The 17,541-nt window shown below is 29.1% G+C and overlaps 1 protein-coding gene across 7 annotated transcripts in view; it reads left to right on the top strand.

The window, feature by feature from the left end:
* The window catches only part of LOC115210357 (neurexin-3), a 304,944-nt gene that overhangs the window by 210,576 nt on the left and 76,827 nt on the right, over positions 1-17,541 (top strand). For 4 of the 7 annotated variants that reach the window (XM_029778911.2, XM_036502415.1, XM_029778915.2 and 1 more), the window contains one exon: positions 8,347-8,382. The exons of the other annotated variants lie outside the window; for them this stretch is intronic. In XM_029778911.2, coding sequence (XP_029634771.1) covers positions 8,347-8,382 — 36 coding nt within the window. The remainder of the gene's footprint in view (positions 1-8,346; positions 8,383-17,541) is intronic. 7 annotated transcript variants of the gene reach the window in all.

The raw sequence follows: 17,541 nt of genomic DNA on the forward strand, positions 1-17,541 counted from the left end.
ATACTCTACTTGTGAAGACCCGTTGAGGCAAGTGAGGATCAGAATGGAAATCAATCAATGGAAATTGCAGATGTGTTACCAGTGCCGGTGGCATGTCGAAACTCTACTTGTGAAGACCCGTTGAGGCAAGTGAGGATCAGAATGGAAATCGATCAATGGAAATTGCAGATGTGTTACCAGTGCCGGTGGCATGTAAGAGAACCTTCCGTTTCGCGACCGTTGCCAGTACCGCCCCGTTTCGTGTCCGTTGCCAGCCTCGCCTGGCTCTTGTGCCGGTGGCACATAAAAAGCACCATCCGTTCGTGGCCGTTTGCCAGCTCTGTCTGGCACCTGTGCGGGTGGCACGTAAAAAGCACCCACTACACTCACGGAGTGGTTGGCGTTAGGAAGGGCATCCAGCCGTAGAAACACTGCCAGATTTGACTGGGCCTGATGAAGCCTTCTGGCTTCACAGACCCCAGTAGAACCGTCCAACCCATGCTAGCATGGAAAACGGACGCTAAACGACGATGATGATGATGATGATAAGGCACACTTGTTATATTTTTAAATGTATCAAAGAGTTATTCTGTGTCTAATGCTGCTGTATTACAGATAGGAGACTGAGTGTTATAGGCTAGGGGATGAACGTAAGTCCACTAGGTACAATGACTGTTATGTAAAAAAGAAATATTGAAAACAAGCCAAAATAGTCTGTAAGCACAGACTCAAAAAAATTGCTTCTAGTACATCACATCATTCTACTTCCTTCCACAGTACCCATAGCCCATACCTAATATATGTCTTACCTTGTTGAATGACTGTTACTTTTAAGAAACATTTTTTAATTATTTAAATGAAAATTATAGGAGCCACTTGTCAGCTATTTTAATGAGTGGGTAACAGCAAAACCATAGTGATGGTGTGCCATCCAGGTTGCCAATCACAGTAACATTAAACAACATAGCCAAAAGTTTTACATTCTGCTTGACAATTCTCTTGGTCTGTAAGAAGATAATGTTGAAATATGGTACTTGTACAACATAGTTTATGTATGAATATACACACACATGCATGCACACACACATGCACACACACACAAACATGCATGTGCATGGTATGTGTGTGTGTGTGTGTGTGTGTGTGTGATCAAATAAACTCCGTAGTAGTTGGTGTTAGTCTGTGTCAGCAAGACTTAAATTATATAGTAAAATTGATAAGAAGAGTACAATGAACTTGCCATGAGGAGGGAAAATTAGAAATGAGAGAAATAAATGAAATCTTTTAAGTTAAAAAAATCTGGCTGCAACTGATAAGAAATGCAGGACCTTGTGAGCTTCATATGTGAACAAGAAGTAGTAGGTGAAATCATGTAAGAAGGGAGAAGGTAAGAGTAATGGAATAGGAGAAGCAGACTAAGTTGAGAGTGAGATGAAGGCAAAAGATGAAGAGAGAAGAAAGTTGAAGGATACAAAAGAGTTTAAGGAATTAAGACGAGGTGTAAGAGTAGAAGGAAAACTGTTCATTTAAACCTGCTGACATTTGAACTGCATGTTATTTTCTCTGCTCACCTGTATATTGCATTCAGGTGTTTTTTTCAGTTTTAGGATGTTACCAGCGTCCCTGACCACCTTTGATACTTTTGTATCATCAGCATAGCTGGTAAGAGTGACTTACTGTATGTCTGAAAGTGTATCTGAGAGATCCATCACAAACAATAGTGGTCCCAGTATATTTCCCTGATGGATTCTGCTGCATGGATGAGGACAGCTGTGTGAAGAAGTGTCACACTCTAACAGTAGAGGGAGCTTGTGAAAGTGTGTGTGTGTGTGATTCCCTACCATGGATGAAACAGTCTTTTACAATTTGATAGATATGTCAAGGCACTGAGAGTGATTGTAGAAGGAAGAGAAGTGATGGGAAAATGGGTTGGGGGGAGTTTTGATAAGGGGGAACAAACTGTTGGGTAGTGTAGAGATATAAAGAACCTGCCTGTATGACTTCAATTTTACTTAGCTGGGTGTGTCTTCTTAAGCACAGCAAATCACCAGATGTCTTGGATCTTACTTGGAAACAGGTAAGGGTTGGTGACAGGAAGGGCATCCAGTTACAGAAAATCTGTTGCAACAAACTCTATCTAATCTATGCAAGCACTGGAAAGTGGATGTTAAAATGATGGTAGAGATGATGATAATGATATATATATATATATATATATATATCTGATGATGACAACGACGATATATGCATACAGATGCATATATACATATATATACACATGTGTGTATAAGCATAATTATATGTGTGTGTGTGTGTGTGTGTATCCAGAAAGAGAGAAGGGGACAATGAATAGACAGAGATTTGCAGTTATTAGTCACTTATTAAAATACGTATTTTACTATTTTTACCTTATCAATAAATCAGATATAATTGTAGTGCATATTGTCGGGTAAGTTACTGTTTTTTCTGGTTTGAAATATATTCAAACATTACCAATAACAACTTTTCGATTAGAATAGGTATTTTGTGTAATTATTGTACTTTTCTTTGATTATCACATGATAATGTAAAGTAGTTGTCACATCTCTCCATATTTCATGAAATATTATGAGAGTTCTAGATATTTGTGCAATTATCAGTTATGCTATTTCTTCGTGAATTCATCTTCATTTTCACTGGAATGACTCTTATATTGCATCTTATGCATCTCAGTTTCTTTTTCTCATGTCTGTGGCTCATTGTTCTCTTATTGTTAGAACTAATTATTCCATATCATTATTAGAAAACAATTTTGCTCCTGGGACATATCCATCTTCACCATCTCTGTGTAGTTACTTTACTCTTTTGTGCTCAGACACTATTACAATTTACTTATTCTCTTCCTTATATTTTAATATACCAATACTTTACATAGACTGTTTTTCTCTGATAAGAGAAAGCCTTTGTTGTTAGTTGAAAAAAAGAAATACCAAAACTTCAATCCTTATTTACAGATACTATCAATAATTAACATTTAGCACACTATCATCTAATTATCATTATATGTCTAATCAGAGAGATCATTGGAGCAGTGTAGGTTTAATTGTATGGCTACAAAGGCTATCAGTTGTATCAGTGCATATAAGGTGCTTAAATTTCTAGTTCCATAATAGTTTCTCAGAGATGTTCACCTTCCATTCATCTACTAATACCAACTAGCATGTTAGATTTGGCTATGTCTGTTTTGTAGGCTTGAGTCAAAATTAAAATTTTGCAGTTTAATAAAGATTTCTGCTTCAAAATTGTGTGTGTGAGAGAGAGAGAAAAAGAAAGAGAGAGATTCCCTACCATGGATGAAACAGTTTTTAAAAATTTAGTTATTTGTCAACAAATGGGACTAGTAGTTACAGCTCAAAACACTTTTATTTTAATCATTTAAATGGAATACATTGATGGCATGTATTATTTGCAGGACAACTGGGACAAAAATAATGTCTGGCTAAAGAACACAACATGAAATGCATGCTAAGTTTGAACTCATAACAGTTTAGTTTATAATCTCATTTAGCCTTACAAAATGTAATTTCACAACCAGATTAAAATTTACATAACATTAAGTAATTAATGGAAAACTCTGCACTTAAACATTTTGGAATATATCCATGTATCCAACAGTGAAAGTATTTTTTTTTTTTTTGAAAATCAAGTATTTAATGAAGGAAATATAGTGTCGTTTGGGTTAACTGTTACCTTAGGTACAAATTCCATAACAATGACATTTTTATGTTAGAATTGTTTATTTATTATTCATATCTTCCTATGCCAAGTTTTATTTTGATAATAATGTAATTATACTTGATTTTATTTTAAATAAAAAATGTTTATCCATAAAAATGTACCATGGTTTTTTCACTAACAAAATATTTTATATTTTTATTTAATGTAAAAAATTGTAAAAAAAATGAAAACTTTTCAAAATATTTTCTTAAATATCATAAACTATTTTAAACAATCTTCTTCAAAATTCACTTTTTACATTGAGATGTTTTGTTTAACACTTTTTTCCTTTTATTCCAATTGCTGTAATTAGCTGGACCTATTATATTTTGTACCAGCGTCCCTACAAAAAATCATCTGTTTGAATGATACTATTTTGTAAACACATGAACGTTGTAGCCAATATATTGTTTCCTTCAAGATTGTTTTTTTCTGATGATCATATTTATTTCAACAGAGTTAATTTGATGTTTGAGTGTAAACACAAACATACATATATACATACATGCATACATATATATTATATTATATATATATATATATATATATATATATATATATATATATTATATATAATGTATATTTTGTATAGTACATATACATTTTTTATTATGCATACACATATTATACATATACACACACACATATATATATAATATATATATATATACACTTCTATGTAAATAGATATTATATATATGTATGTAGATATATATGTATTATATATATACATCATATATACACAATCCTATATTGTAAGCATATACATACAATATATATACATATATATGTATATATTCATGTATATCATATATATATATATAATATATATATATATATATATATGTATGTATTATATATATATGTATTGTATCTGCATGTATATACAAGCAATAGGATGCAGTAAAATCAAAATTAAGTAACACATCTTTTGTGAATATCAAATGATTGAAATCTTATTACAATAAACGAAATATAGTTTGATAAAATGTTTGAAATATATGAAAACAAACTGAGATGGTATCTACTAAGTTAAGCTAAAACACTTAGGATTAGTAAAAAAGGATAATAAATTAATTTCTATTTGATAAGCTTCTCCAAAGTTTGTATAACTCCCCACACACATACACACACACACACATATATATATGATCACACAAGTACACATATACCATTTATGTCACTCTATCTCCAAATGTTTATGCCATGTATAATTTGGCTTATATTTAGATTATCATGTTTTGTGTTCTATGAATTATAGAATATTCATGTTTTGCAAATGCTGTGAGATATATGTACATACAAGCACATTTTTGAATATTATGACTCTTTTACTTGTCCTTTTTGGTGATTGCAAGTAATATAGATAATATCTGTGCAAAAATATGTTGAGTCAAAGTTTTTTGTAATTTGACATAATTGATATTCATATACCACAGTTTGATTCAGTTGTCATATTCAACTGCCATCTTTTCTATTAAATGCTGGGTAATTAATTTAGTTAAATGAGTTTATCTCCCCATTACTCTTTAACATATTGTTCTAAGGATATATTATTTAACAAGATTTTGTATCTTTAATACATTTCTGGTAAGTTTGAAAATTAATGTCATACATCCCTGCAGATATCTACAAACTGTTATGTTGGATATGACTTTAACAAATGGTCACATGATCAAGTACGTTTGCACAGTTCATTGGTTACCTTAGAATGATTTATTTTTTTAGAACAAATCTTACTAGGTATATATGTGGCACTTTGGTTATTGAACTTAAGAGCCTAGCTGATCTTAATTATTTCTTTCAATATGGCAAGAAGCTAAAATTTGGCGCTCTTGTATATTTCATTGCATGTGTAGCAAAATTTATTTTTTGCCCATGCTTTTTAAATAAATAAAAGAGATAAACAGTAAAACTCAATACTCCAACTGCAAATGTCCTTCAAGTAAAAACTATACCTTGTAATGAATTAATTATTCAGCAAATATCTTAGAAATCTTAAATAATTAGTCAGAATCATCTATAATATTAGTTATTCACAAGTTTTGCAAAAAGTATATATTTTGCTTTTATTTTATAGAATAGGCTAGCACTCACTATTGATTCTCAGTATGAACTATTTCACTTCAAAATACTAATCTTTTGGGAAAAGCAAAACCATTATGATTTTACCATCATGATTCCTCTAGGGTCTCGTACTTTAGTAAGAAATAATTATTTTGGTAATCAAATGTGCTTTCTGTTTATATTCAAATAAAGCATTTATTCATTAGATTACTGAATTTTACTTACAAACAGTTTTTTTTTTCTTCAAACTTTATTTACTTTAGATATGTTCACTCTTTGAAAATATTCTAACAAATTTGACATTCTGCTGAAGTATTAAGTTTTAATTTATATATTTTGAATTCAGAAAAATCTGTAAATCTAATTCATAATGCTATACTCATAAAACTTGAGATACCAAAAGATGCCTCTTCTATAAAAACAGCTCAATGACTGAGTACAGAATATTTTACACACACACATATATACATGTGTGTGTGAGTGCGTGGAGAGAGTTTATATACTTCTCTTTTTGGTAAGGAAAATTTTGTTGTTATGAAAACTGGAATAATATATAGAGTTACAACAATTATGTGTAAATTTTGATAATTTTGTATTTTTTCAAGCAAACATGTAAACATTTTTTGTACCTTGGAGTGCATTTCCAATATATTTATAATACTTCTGTAAAATATGTATCTGATTTTCCTGCTAATTCTAGAGTTTCTTTAAAAATTTATTTCCATGTGAAGACTAAATTGTACTTTTAATTGGAACTTAACTAGATATATTTAAAAAATGAATTTACATAAAGGTTAAATTTTAGAATCATTCCCATGAAGGAAAGAAAAACTATTTCTTATTGTTTATCAAACATAAATTAAAATTCCATGAGTTAATATAATTTTTATATTACAACAAATGCTATCATAAAACTAAATTTGTAATATTCAAATATGTTATATATTTCAAAATTTTTTTTTTAATCATTGTGTTTCATTCTAAAATATGTAATAATAAATTAACCTTAATTACTGATCTCAGTGAGATGACTAGTAAATATAATAGCCAAATTTTTATACAAAAAATACAGTTATAAAACAAGTATTGATTCTGACATGATATGAAAGCAAATGTTTTCAAAATTATCAAGTAAATTTCTATATAGATCAACCAAATTAAATGCTAATAATAAAGCAAATATTTATCTTCTTTTTTTTTTTCATGTTAGAAAATTACCAGATAGCTGGTAACTAATTGTCACCAACCACTATTTGCTAATAGTCCTTTATGTGAGTATGCTGACTAAGTTATTCCCTCTGTACAACAAATACATGGGAAATTTTGGATAGTCTCTTAGTCACATTGATATATTTGCATAGAAACTGATTTCAGTCACCTTTACAAAAGCATACATTCAGAACTTTTGTTTACTAATAAACGTATTAAACACTAAACCATTATATATTTAGTGAAATACATAATAGTTTATTCAAGTGCTACGTTTTGACTTTTTAATGGTTTCTATAGTCTTTTTGTATAACAAACGTTTTTAATCACAATTGTTTTGACATATTTACACTTACCCTTCACTATGTGTTTCATAGTTAAATTAACTGATCAACAACTAAAAGATACTAAAACACATATAGTTTATTTTAATATGCTGTATGAAGAACAAATTGCATATAAAAGAATTCTGAAGATTATGTTTCACATTTTAGACTATTCTCAAATTCATTAAAATAGACAACTATGATAAAGGAAAAGATGAGTGTTTAATTATTTTATAAAATTCACTGATATGAAAGTTTGTCTACAATTTTCAGCAGAATATTTATTTATTTCTTAATAAGGATTCTCACATAGAAATCCAAATAGCAAAACATACCACACATAACTTACTGTGAAGGAATTTATTTTTGGATTGAAAAATTTGATGCAAAGGGAGAAAATACAGACAAGATTTAAATCATTATTTTAGAATTTATGTACTTAATAATTTAGCTGTGAAAACCATACTAAATTCTAAGAGCAAAAATCTGTGCAAGTTTGCTATGTCCAGCTGAATTAAAAGCTTATACTATCATCATTTTTATAAAACTAACTATATGAGTAAAATATTTTATATACATTATTTTGAAATAGTGAAAAAATAAAAATTTTCCCTATTTAAAAAACAGTGCAGAAAATCAGGTGTATATTACCAACAAATAGTCAGTATCGGTAATATATATATAACCGCTACAACTATTTATTATTGTATTATTTCTATTTTATATTCCTCAAATACTTAATTTATATTTCTATATGCAGTTTTTGTCATGTAAATAATATTTATCAGTATTTATTTTAAAAAATTCTATTGTATTAATCTTTCAATTAAATTTCTTTCGTCTAACGCTCTCTCTCAAAACGTTGACTAATCCAGTTGTTTGCTTTTTTCACATTCAACAAATTCACATGGTTTTTGCATTAAAGTTATTTGAGGAATATATATACTTATATTGATATTTTCTTTTTTTTTTCTTTACTTTCTGTTTTCTTGCTTGCCAATTTGCCCAGTATCTTCATGGTATATTGGGGAAATTCTAGATCCAGGTAAATCCACTTCTCCTCAGATATAAGATGTTACGTTTTACCATTGATAGCTGTATTATTTCTTGACTTCTCCCTCAATCATTGTCATCACCATCATCATCATTCTCATCATTCTTATTTTCATTATTATTAGTTATCTTAAATAATTATCATTATTCTCAAAATTTTATCACAGTCATCTACTTATATCGATATCATCATTATTATTTTAGTCACTTATTACTATTGGCATCATTATTAACTCCAGAGCTTCCATTACTACTTCCTTAAACTGTATATCAGGTTTATCAAAATTCATCGACAGGGCTTTACTTTCATTTTCATTAATAAAATATTGTTTCCATTATCTCAACCATATATTTTTAGATCCTTATTAGCTTGTACTTTTATACTTAGCAAAATACTCATTAACATCACAATTGGTTATAAATTTTATTAGTAATCAACTAAAATAAGTAGATAAGAATTCAGTCTACTAAAACCATTTTCTTATGAACTTTTTAATTCAATGACAATGCTTCCTCTTCCATTAAAACTTATCTGAATATTTACCTATTTCTCTCAGGTGCAGGTAGCTTTTTTCTTTTTCATTATTTTTAAGCAGTATTATCACACATAAATATGGCATATGAAATAAAATTAACAATAGTTACATGAATTAGATATAATATTGGTATTATGCAATTCTAATACCTCAAACTTTCAAAGGAAATATAATTTCAATTGATTAAAAATTTTGTAAATGGATAAAAAAGAATTTTGATTATCTTTTTCAAGTTTCCAACATTAAAACTGTAGCTATTTGATGAACTGCATAAATGTTTATTTATGCAAAAAAAAAGTCTTCCAGTTTAAATGTAATGTTTACCTTTATATAGTACATATATATATTTAAAAAATGTACAAAAATAACCCATAGAAGTAAAATCTGGTTTAAATTCTGAATAGCAGTTATTTTTCCAGTTTGTAATTCTCCAAGTAGATATATCAAACTGAATCAATGAGAGTTCCTCTATATCCTAACCTGACCAACTAAGAATAGTACTCAAGTATTGCTCAAATCATAACCTACCAACTTATACTGATACTGTCAGGAAAAAAGATAAATCCGTCACAGTAGGTATGCCTTTGATTGTAGGTCTGCTTGATCTGGGATAGTATGAAGCTAAAAACAAAAACAAACAATAATTTCATATGTAAATTAATGAATTCATAACTCTTTAAAAGCCAAATGCCTTAAATACTTTGTAATTCTTTTTACCTAACTTCTATGCTGTATCATATTCATCTTTAATACAAAAGACTTTAGGTTTCTTGAAGTTTCATGAAAAAGGTTTCATTCACATTCATGTCAAATAAGTAAAAGTGCCAACTTTTATTTTATAAATAGATGTGGAAGTGTATATATTTTAATCAGTGTTGACTACACTAATTATAGCTAAGAATTTCTTTATTGAACAAAAGTATGCTATGAATCATTCAGATATTTTCAGATTAGATGACATACATCACATACTTTAAGATTTCATTGTAGATTGCAATAACTAATGTACATATATATATATATTATATATATATATATGTATGTATGTATGTATGTATGTTATATATATATATATATATATATATATATGTATATATATATATATCATCATCGTCGTCATCATCGTCGTTTAACGTCCGTTCTCCATGCTAGCATGGGTTGGACGGTTCGACCGGGGTTCTGGGAAGCCAGAAGGCTGCACCAGACTCCAGTCTAATCTGGCAATGTTTCTACAGCTGGATGCCCTTCCTAACGCCAACCACTCCGTGAGTGTAGTGGGTGCTTTTTATGTGCCACCTGCACAGGTGCCAGGCGGGGCTGGCAACGGCCACGGTCAGATTGGTGTATTTTATGTGCCACCGGCACGGAAGCCAGTCGAGGCGGTGCTGGCATTGGCCACGAGTCGGATAGTGCTTTTTACGTACCACCAGACCAGGGATCCTGGCTGGTTCAATTCGATTTCGATTTCGCTTGCCCCAACATGTCTTCACAAGCAAAGGGGGTTGGCATGGGTGCCTGTCGTACGGTCGCATTGGAGTATTTTACGTGCCACGGCCACGAGTCGGATAGTGCTTTTTACGTACCACCAGACCAGGGATCCTGGCTGGTTCAATTCGATTTCAATTTCGCTTGCCCCAACATGTCTTCACAAGCAAAGGGGGTTGGCATGGGTGCCTGTCGTACGGTCGCATTGGAGTATTTTACGTGCCACGGCCACGAGTCGGATAGTGCTTTTTACGTAATGTATATATATATATATATGTATATATATATATATATAATATATATATATATATATATATATTATATATATATATATATAGTATATATATATATATATATATATATATATATAATGTATATATATATATATATGTATATATATATATATATGTATATATATGTATATATGTATATATATATATATGTGTGTGTATATATATATATCTATGTATATATATATATATCTATATATATATATCTATCTATCTATCTATATATATATATATATATATATATATATAATATATATATATATATATATGCATAGATATATATCTATATATATATGCATAGATATATATCTATTATATATATGTGTGTGTATATATAATATATATCTACGTATATATATATATTATATTATATATATATAATATATATATATATATATATATATATATATATTATATATATATAATATATATATATATATATATTATATATATATATATATGTATGTATATATATGTGTGTATATATATATATTAAATAATTGATAGGGAAGACAAAGTGTACTGTAAGCTTTATTTAGCGTGACGATTGTTTCAGCTTACATCTCCACTGCTCCCTTGTGGATGGGGAATGATATAATGGAATCGAATGCACCCCATACCATATGATAATTGGTCATTGTTGTCTAAGGTAAGATGTATCAATATATATCTATCTAACTTAGGCTGTAAATTTGATACATTGCCCAGTTTAGTATCACTACTTGGTTGCCCTACTGCAAGTATTTAGGACAGCTGTCCAGTTGAAGAAAAGTTTTCTCCTTCTCACCAGTCAGAGTGGTCCTGAAATGAAAGTTTCATTGGCACTGATCTATGTTGTTATAATTTATACTAGCAGTTAAATACATTTTCTATTTCTAGCTTCCTATGTCAGATAATTTAATATATAAGTGGATCATGAGGAAAATCTTTACTCTGCTGATAATGTATCCTACTTCAATATTACATTTTTTTGGAAAATATATCTAATGTTCATCGAAACATTTGTCATAATTGTTTTGGTTTCTTCTAATCATTATAAGACATAGTTTTTGTAAGATTGATTAAAACATAACTAACCACACCACTTTGAGGGATTTTTAGGTATCAAATTTTATCATTAAGACCAATCTTCAAAATATATTATTTAAATGAAATCTATCAAATACACAGAAAATAAACAAAATGTAAATTTTGCAAGTAGTCTCCACATTCTTTTGTGAGCATTCAATGGTCACTTTAAAAAATAACATTGTAGTGTTTGAAAGAAGTGATATACAAAATAAGATTAGATGAAAAAATGATTTAAATACTTGAATGTTATAAATATTTGAATGGAAGGAGAATTTGAGCAGAAGCAATAGCAACAGTAAGAGGAAAAGAGAGTTTTAAAAAAGAAGTATATGTTGTGTGTAGCTTTAACCCATTAGCATTCAGATTACTCTGCCAAATGTAATATTTATGTATTCCCATTATTTTGAATTAATCATTCATTATCTCATGGCTTCTAGATTTCAATGATGTACTGTTCACCTTTAGAACGATAGTGTAGGGTAGGTGTCAGAGGCTGGATCTGGCTGGTTTGAACATAAAACAGGTTGAAAATTCAGGCTGGATATAGCTGGTTTAAATGCTAAAAGGCCAATGATAATATTAAGAGGGCTTTGAAGATAGGGAAATAAAGAAAACTATATTGATTTATGCCATACACTTAAGTTTTGTTTCTACTGATCAATAAGTGTAAATTTATTCATTTGATCAGTTTATTGTAACAATCCTAAGAACTGATAACATGAATGCGATTGATCTGAAAAAGCAAAAGAAAATGAAAATGAATTGTAGCAGGAAACTTATGCTAACTGTGATATGCCTTCCCAGACATGATCATATAAGTATACACCCTTTCAAAACTTCTGTTGGTTTGGTAACTTTTATCTTCATTGTGTAGAAAATAACTTTACAGTTAATTTTTCATATATTTTTCACAGAAAGGATTTTTATATAGCATCTTGAATCAGTTCTGGATCTGGATCTAGAAAATGTAAAACAGTTTAAAATTATTTGACAGTGAAGTTATGCATGTTGTGAGTGTGTGCATGTTATAACAATAATCATATGAACTAATTGGCTAGTAATAGTCTTTTTTAAAGTGAATCCACTGAAAGATCCCACTCAAGAAAAAATTATTCTACTTCATCTTGCTGTTTCAACAGATGCCTCTGTGTGTGTGTATGTGTGTGTTTGTATGTTTGCATACGTGTGTATTTGTGTTTGTGCATTTAAGTATCTTATCATGCCACACACATATATTTATATAAGTTTATATGTGGGCATGTGTGTGAGTATGTTTGAGAATTTAGTATGTATAAATACTGTGATACAATTCATTAGAGATTTAATCTTGATACATAGTGTCAAAGCATCAGTCAGAAAGTAATTATTCTATTAAAATTGTTAGGCCACATTTATAAACATGCAAACTAACTTTTTAGAGAAGTAAAGTAGCAGTAATATGTTAATGTTTATCCCTAACATATGAGCATTGAATGATGGGAAACAGTTCCCAGCAAGAACTAAACTAAAACGAAGCCATATTTAACAGTCAACTGAAATTTACGTTTGCAGTACTTATTGTTGTGAATATAAGAAGTTTAGTTCTTATTTACAGAAGGCATAAAATAGCATGCAAATAGTATATTTAGACATGTATTTTCATATCTACAGAACTCTGATTGATGATCATGTGTGTCATTCATTGTCTCTCTGCAAATATATTCTAAATAATATATTGAATATTCTTTTCTTTCACATCTATATGTATGTGTGTATATATATATATGTATGTATGTATGCATATACATGCATATAAACACACACATATGTATATGTGTATATGCACATGCTTGTATAATATGTATATGTGTGTGTTTGTGTGTGCATATATATATATAGATATATAAATGTATGCACACAGACATGCATATAGTATATACGTGAATGTAATGAGTGGGAGTATGTATTTATATTTGATATGCACATAGAAATATGCTTATATATATATATATATATATATATATATATATATATATATATGTCAACTATTATATCATGAAGCAATCATAGTAACTATTTAGAGGGCATATACATTGTTACTTGAGATATTAGATTGTTTACAAAATATTTTTGGAAACTATTTATACTTCAATTGAGAAAATTTATTGAATACTATTCAAATATCTATTTTTTAAGATAAAATTAAATTAAATTTATAACAGTTGTTTTCTGATAGGGAGATTTTAGAAAATATGTTTTCAAGATCATTAGGAAAATAATAATTAGACATTCTTTTATTATTCAATTCTTATAATATCCATGTAAGTGTCAATTGCATTGGTTGTTTTTCTTCGTATACTCACTAAAACAAAACTATGACTTTCATAACTGATATTTCTTTTTAGTTTATGTTGTATGTATATGTTAGTCAGTATCATTGTCATATCACATTTCTCTTGCACTTGGCCAAGTAGGCTGTCCTTTTTGCACTGCACCATTAATGTCTTGTCTGTGAACTTAATTCAGTGTAAAAATGGATGGAAATAACTGACTAACTTTCTCTTGTAATTCAGTTTAGGATATAGCCACATAGATCCTAAAAAGTTTCTTGCAGGAGATTCAGACTATGATTCTGCTCTCTGCTAAATTACATTTAGTAAATAGACATATTTGTATTTTAGTATTTTTCTTCTTTTTTAAGTTCCTTTTCCATTAACAAATCCTATTGCTTTTTCTTCATCTTGTTCCACATCTTTCTCTGTTACTCTTTCTCAGTCTCTAAGTATACTTCTTGTATATTTACATTTTCGTGTGCATTATTTCCTTATCATTCACACATTTTCGTAATTTTAATGTGTCACTACTTCATATTGCTCATAGATTAAATGTGTTCTTAAATAACTATGCATACGATATTTTTACTTTCTTTTTGTCTAGTATTTACCAATTCATATTGGTTTGTAGTCAATGAGTTTTTTGAATAGAGTCCTTATAAAATATAAAATTCTATAAATAATAGTTTTTAGTTATATTTTTCAATTATAATATTTGTTATATTCAAATATAAAAATGAAATTATTATATCAGGCCAATAAAAATCACTTACGTAATAGATCAGTGTTACATAGACTTATTTAAAATAAATAAACATTTTGTATCTCATTAGAAACAAATTCTTCTAAATCTTTTGGGTAGTAATGCTAATCTATTCCGAATTCTTATAATGACAGAAAATAGATTTTGGTTAAGGATTACAAATCATTATTGATTTTTTATGCATTAATTTTTGGTATAATGAATTAATGTGTTATGAAATTTTCATTTGTAAACTTCTTCATTAAAAAAATTTCATACAATTGTAAAATTCCAAGGTTAAGCTATCAAACTACCATAAAACTAATCTATTGATCAGTTACACATAGTGTTCATAGCTGAATTAAGAAAAATATATGATGAAAAAATTGTGAGAAGAATTATATGAAAGCAAAACCCTTTCCAAAATCAATTCCTTTGGATGCTTATAACTGATTTAGAAATATGTCTCCCTATATTACATTACACCTTGTGATTTGAATTCATTTAAAGTCTTCTTGCATATGAGTATTTCAGTTTACTATATAAATTATCCATCTTGATTTTATAGGGAAAAACAGTGCAGGTGAAATATGGTTTAGAATTCATTCATAAAATATCAATTCATCATTTTAGAGAAAACATCTTTCTTTTTTTGTATATAATTTAGTTCCATTTATCCTGAAGTTTATATAAGCATCTATTAAAGTAATATAGTCTTCTCTCTATAGACCTATAGCATTTTAAGGAAAGTGTTATTTTTAAGCAAATACTCTTAGGCTGTTATTTATCTGCCTGGTTTTCAAATATGGCAAAAACAACAACAAAATATATCCCTTAAATTACTTTAATTTTCAATATTTTTTAACAAATCTTTTTCATATTTTGATTTATGTTCATGGCACCTCAATCACGAGTTTCTCATCACACACAATTTATTATTTTCTATTTCTAAGTAATTTCTTTTTCACCTGTTTTCCTTTATTTTTCTTCATTTCATAAAATTGTATTATTTTTTCATCTTACTTAGATTGTTTATGTAATAATAATAATGATGATGATGATAATAATAATATTAATAATAATAATAATAATAATAATAATAATAATAATAATAATAATAATAAATGCCCTGATGCAGTACCAGGCAGTGGCTCCCATGGCTTCTGACCTTAACTCATTGGAAGTGATATCATATACATTGTTTTGTCTTGGTATAAAAGATGGGCTACATAAATATCCTGCTCAATACAACAGATTTGTTTGTCAGCAGTTTGACCTTAACCAACTGAGCATGTCTGTTCATGGCTGAGGATATGTGCATCTCTAGTCACGAACAGAAGTAGTAGGGGAGCATCATAGCCATGTGTTGAGGAATTCTTTGTGGTTTGAATAATTCACCTCTGGAAACATGGCTGCTTCATTCATCATCCTTAAACAAACCTTATTCGGGGACCTTTTGAGTGGGATGGGCTACTCAACCTGAAGAAAATTCTAACTGGACCCCACCTGCAAGGTCATGCACTGTTTATATTGATATAAGATCACCATGTTGCAGACATGTGGTTATGATGCATGTGCCTGGTGGGTATATTGGGCATTATATAATTGTACCTCAAAGTCACTTTGATGGCATGCACTGCTCTCTCACTCAATAATAATAATAATAATAATACTTATATTCAGACACATATACATGCACGCACACACACACACACACACACATGTATATGTAGCCACACTAGTGATGCATTTTCCACTTATTTACAGTTTCCCCTTAAATAAATTTTTAAAATAATCTACTGTACTTGAATCAATTGTTCCTTTGATACTTTTTAGTCAAAAATATTTGTGTATGTGTATACCACATATATATATGTGTGTGTGTGTGTATATATATATACATATATATGTACACACATATATATATATATTTATTTATACTTATACACACACATACACACACACACACACACACACACACACACACACACACACACACACACACACATAATTACTTCTTCTGTCATCTCTCTCTCTATCCTCTATTTACTTCCCTTAGTCACAAGGCTTTGAATGAATGGAGATGCAAAAGGGGTGAAAGCGCCATTACTCAAAGTCATGCAACCTCTTGTGTTGATGCCATGATAAAAGGACACAGTAAACTCTGTAAAGTGGTTAACATTAGGAAGAGCATCCAGCCATAGAAACTATATCAAAGTTGGCTCTTTGACTTGACTAGGAGAGTAATAACTGGTTTGGACCTTGATAACATATCCAATCCATGTCAGCATGGAAAGCAGACATAACTGCTGGTGATGATGCTGATAATATATATGTATATATATATGAAAATACGTGTGTGTGTATATATATATATATATATATGTGTGTGTGTGTGTGTAATACATATTTATAATATATATACATATATAATACATATATATTTATATTTATTTATATATATGTATATATATAATGCATATTATATGTATATTTGCTTTACATGCATGTACAAATACACACACATGCACGCACACACACATATATATATATATAAGTCATAAGTTTCAGTATTAAATCATAGTGGATTGAAAAATTAGTTTGTAAAAATAAAATCTTTATTTTAAGAATGGTTTTAAATATCTTCCATTAGTTTCAGTCCAATAAGCTCGTAGTTTGAATGTTTCTGAACTATCTTTTCTCCATAGAATTTAT

This window comes from Octopus sinensis, linkage group LG4, assembly GCF_006345805.1.
Source record: "Octopus sinensis linkage group LG4, ASM634580v1, whole genome shotgun sequence".
Taxonomy (NCBI): Eukaryota; Metazoa; Mollusca; class Cephalopoda; order Octopoda; family Octopodidae; genus Octopus; species Octopus sinensis.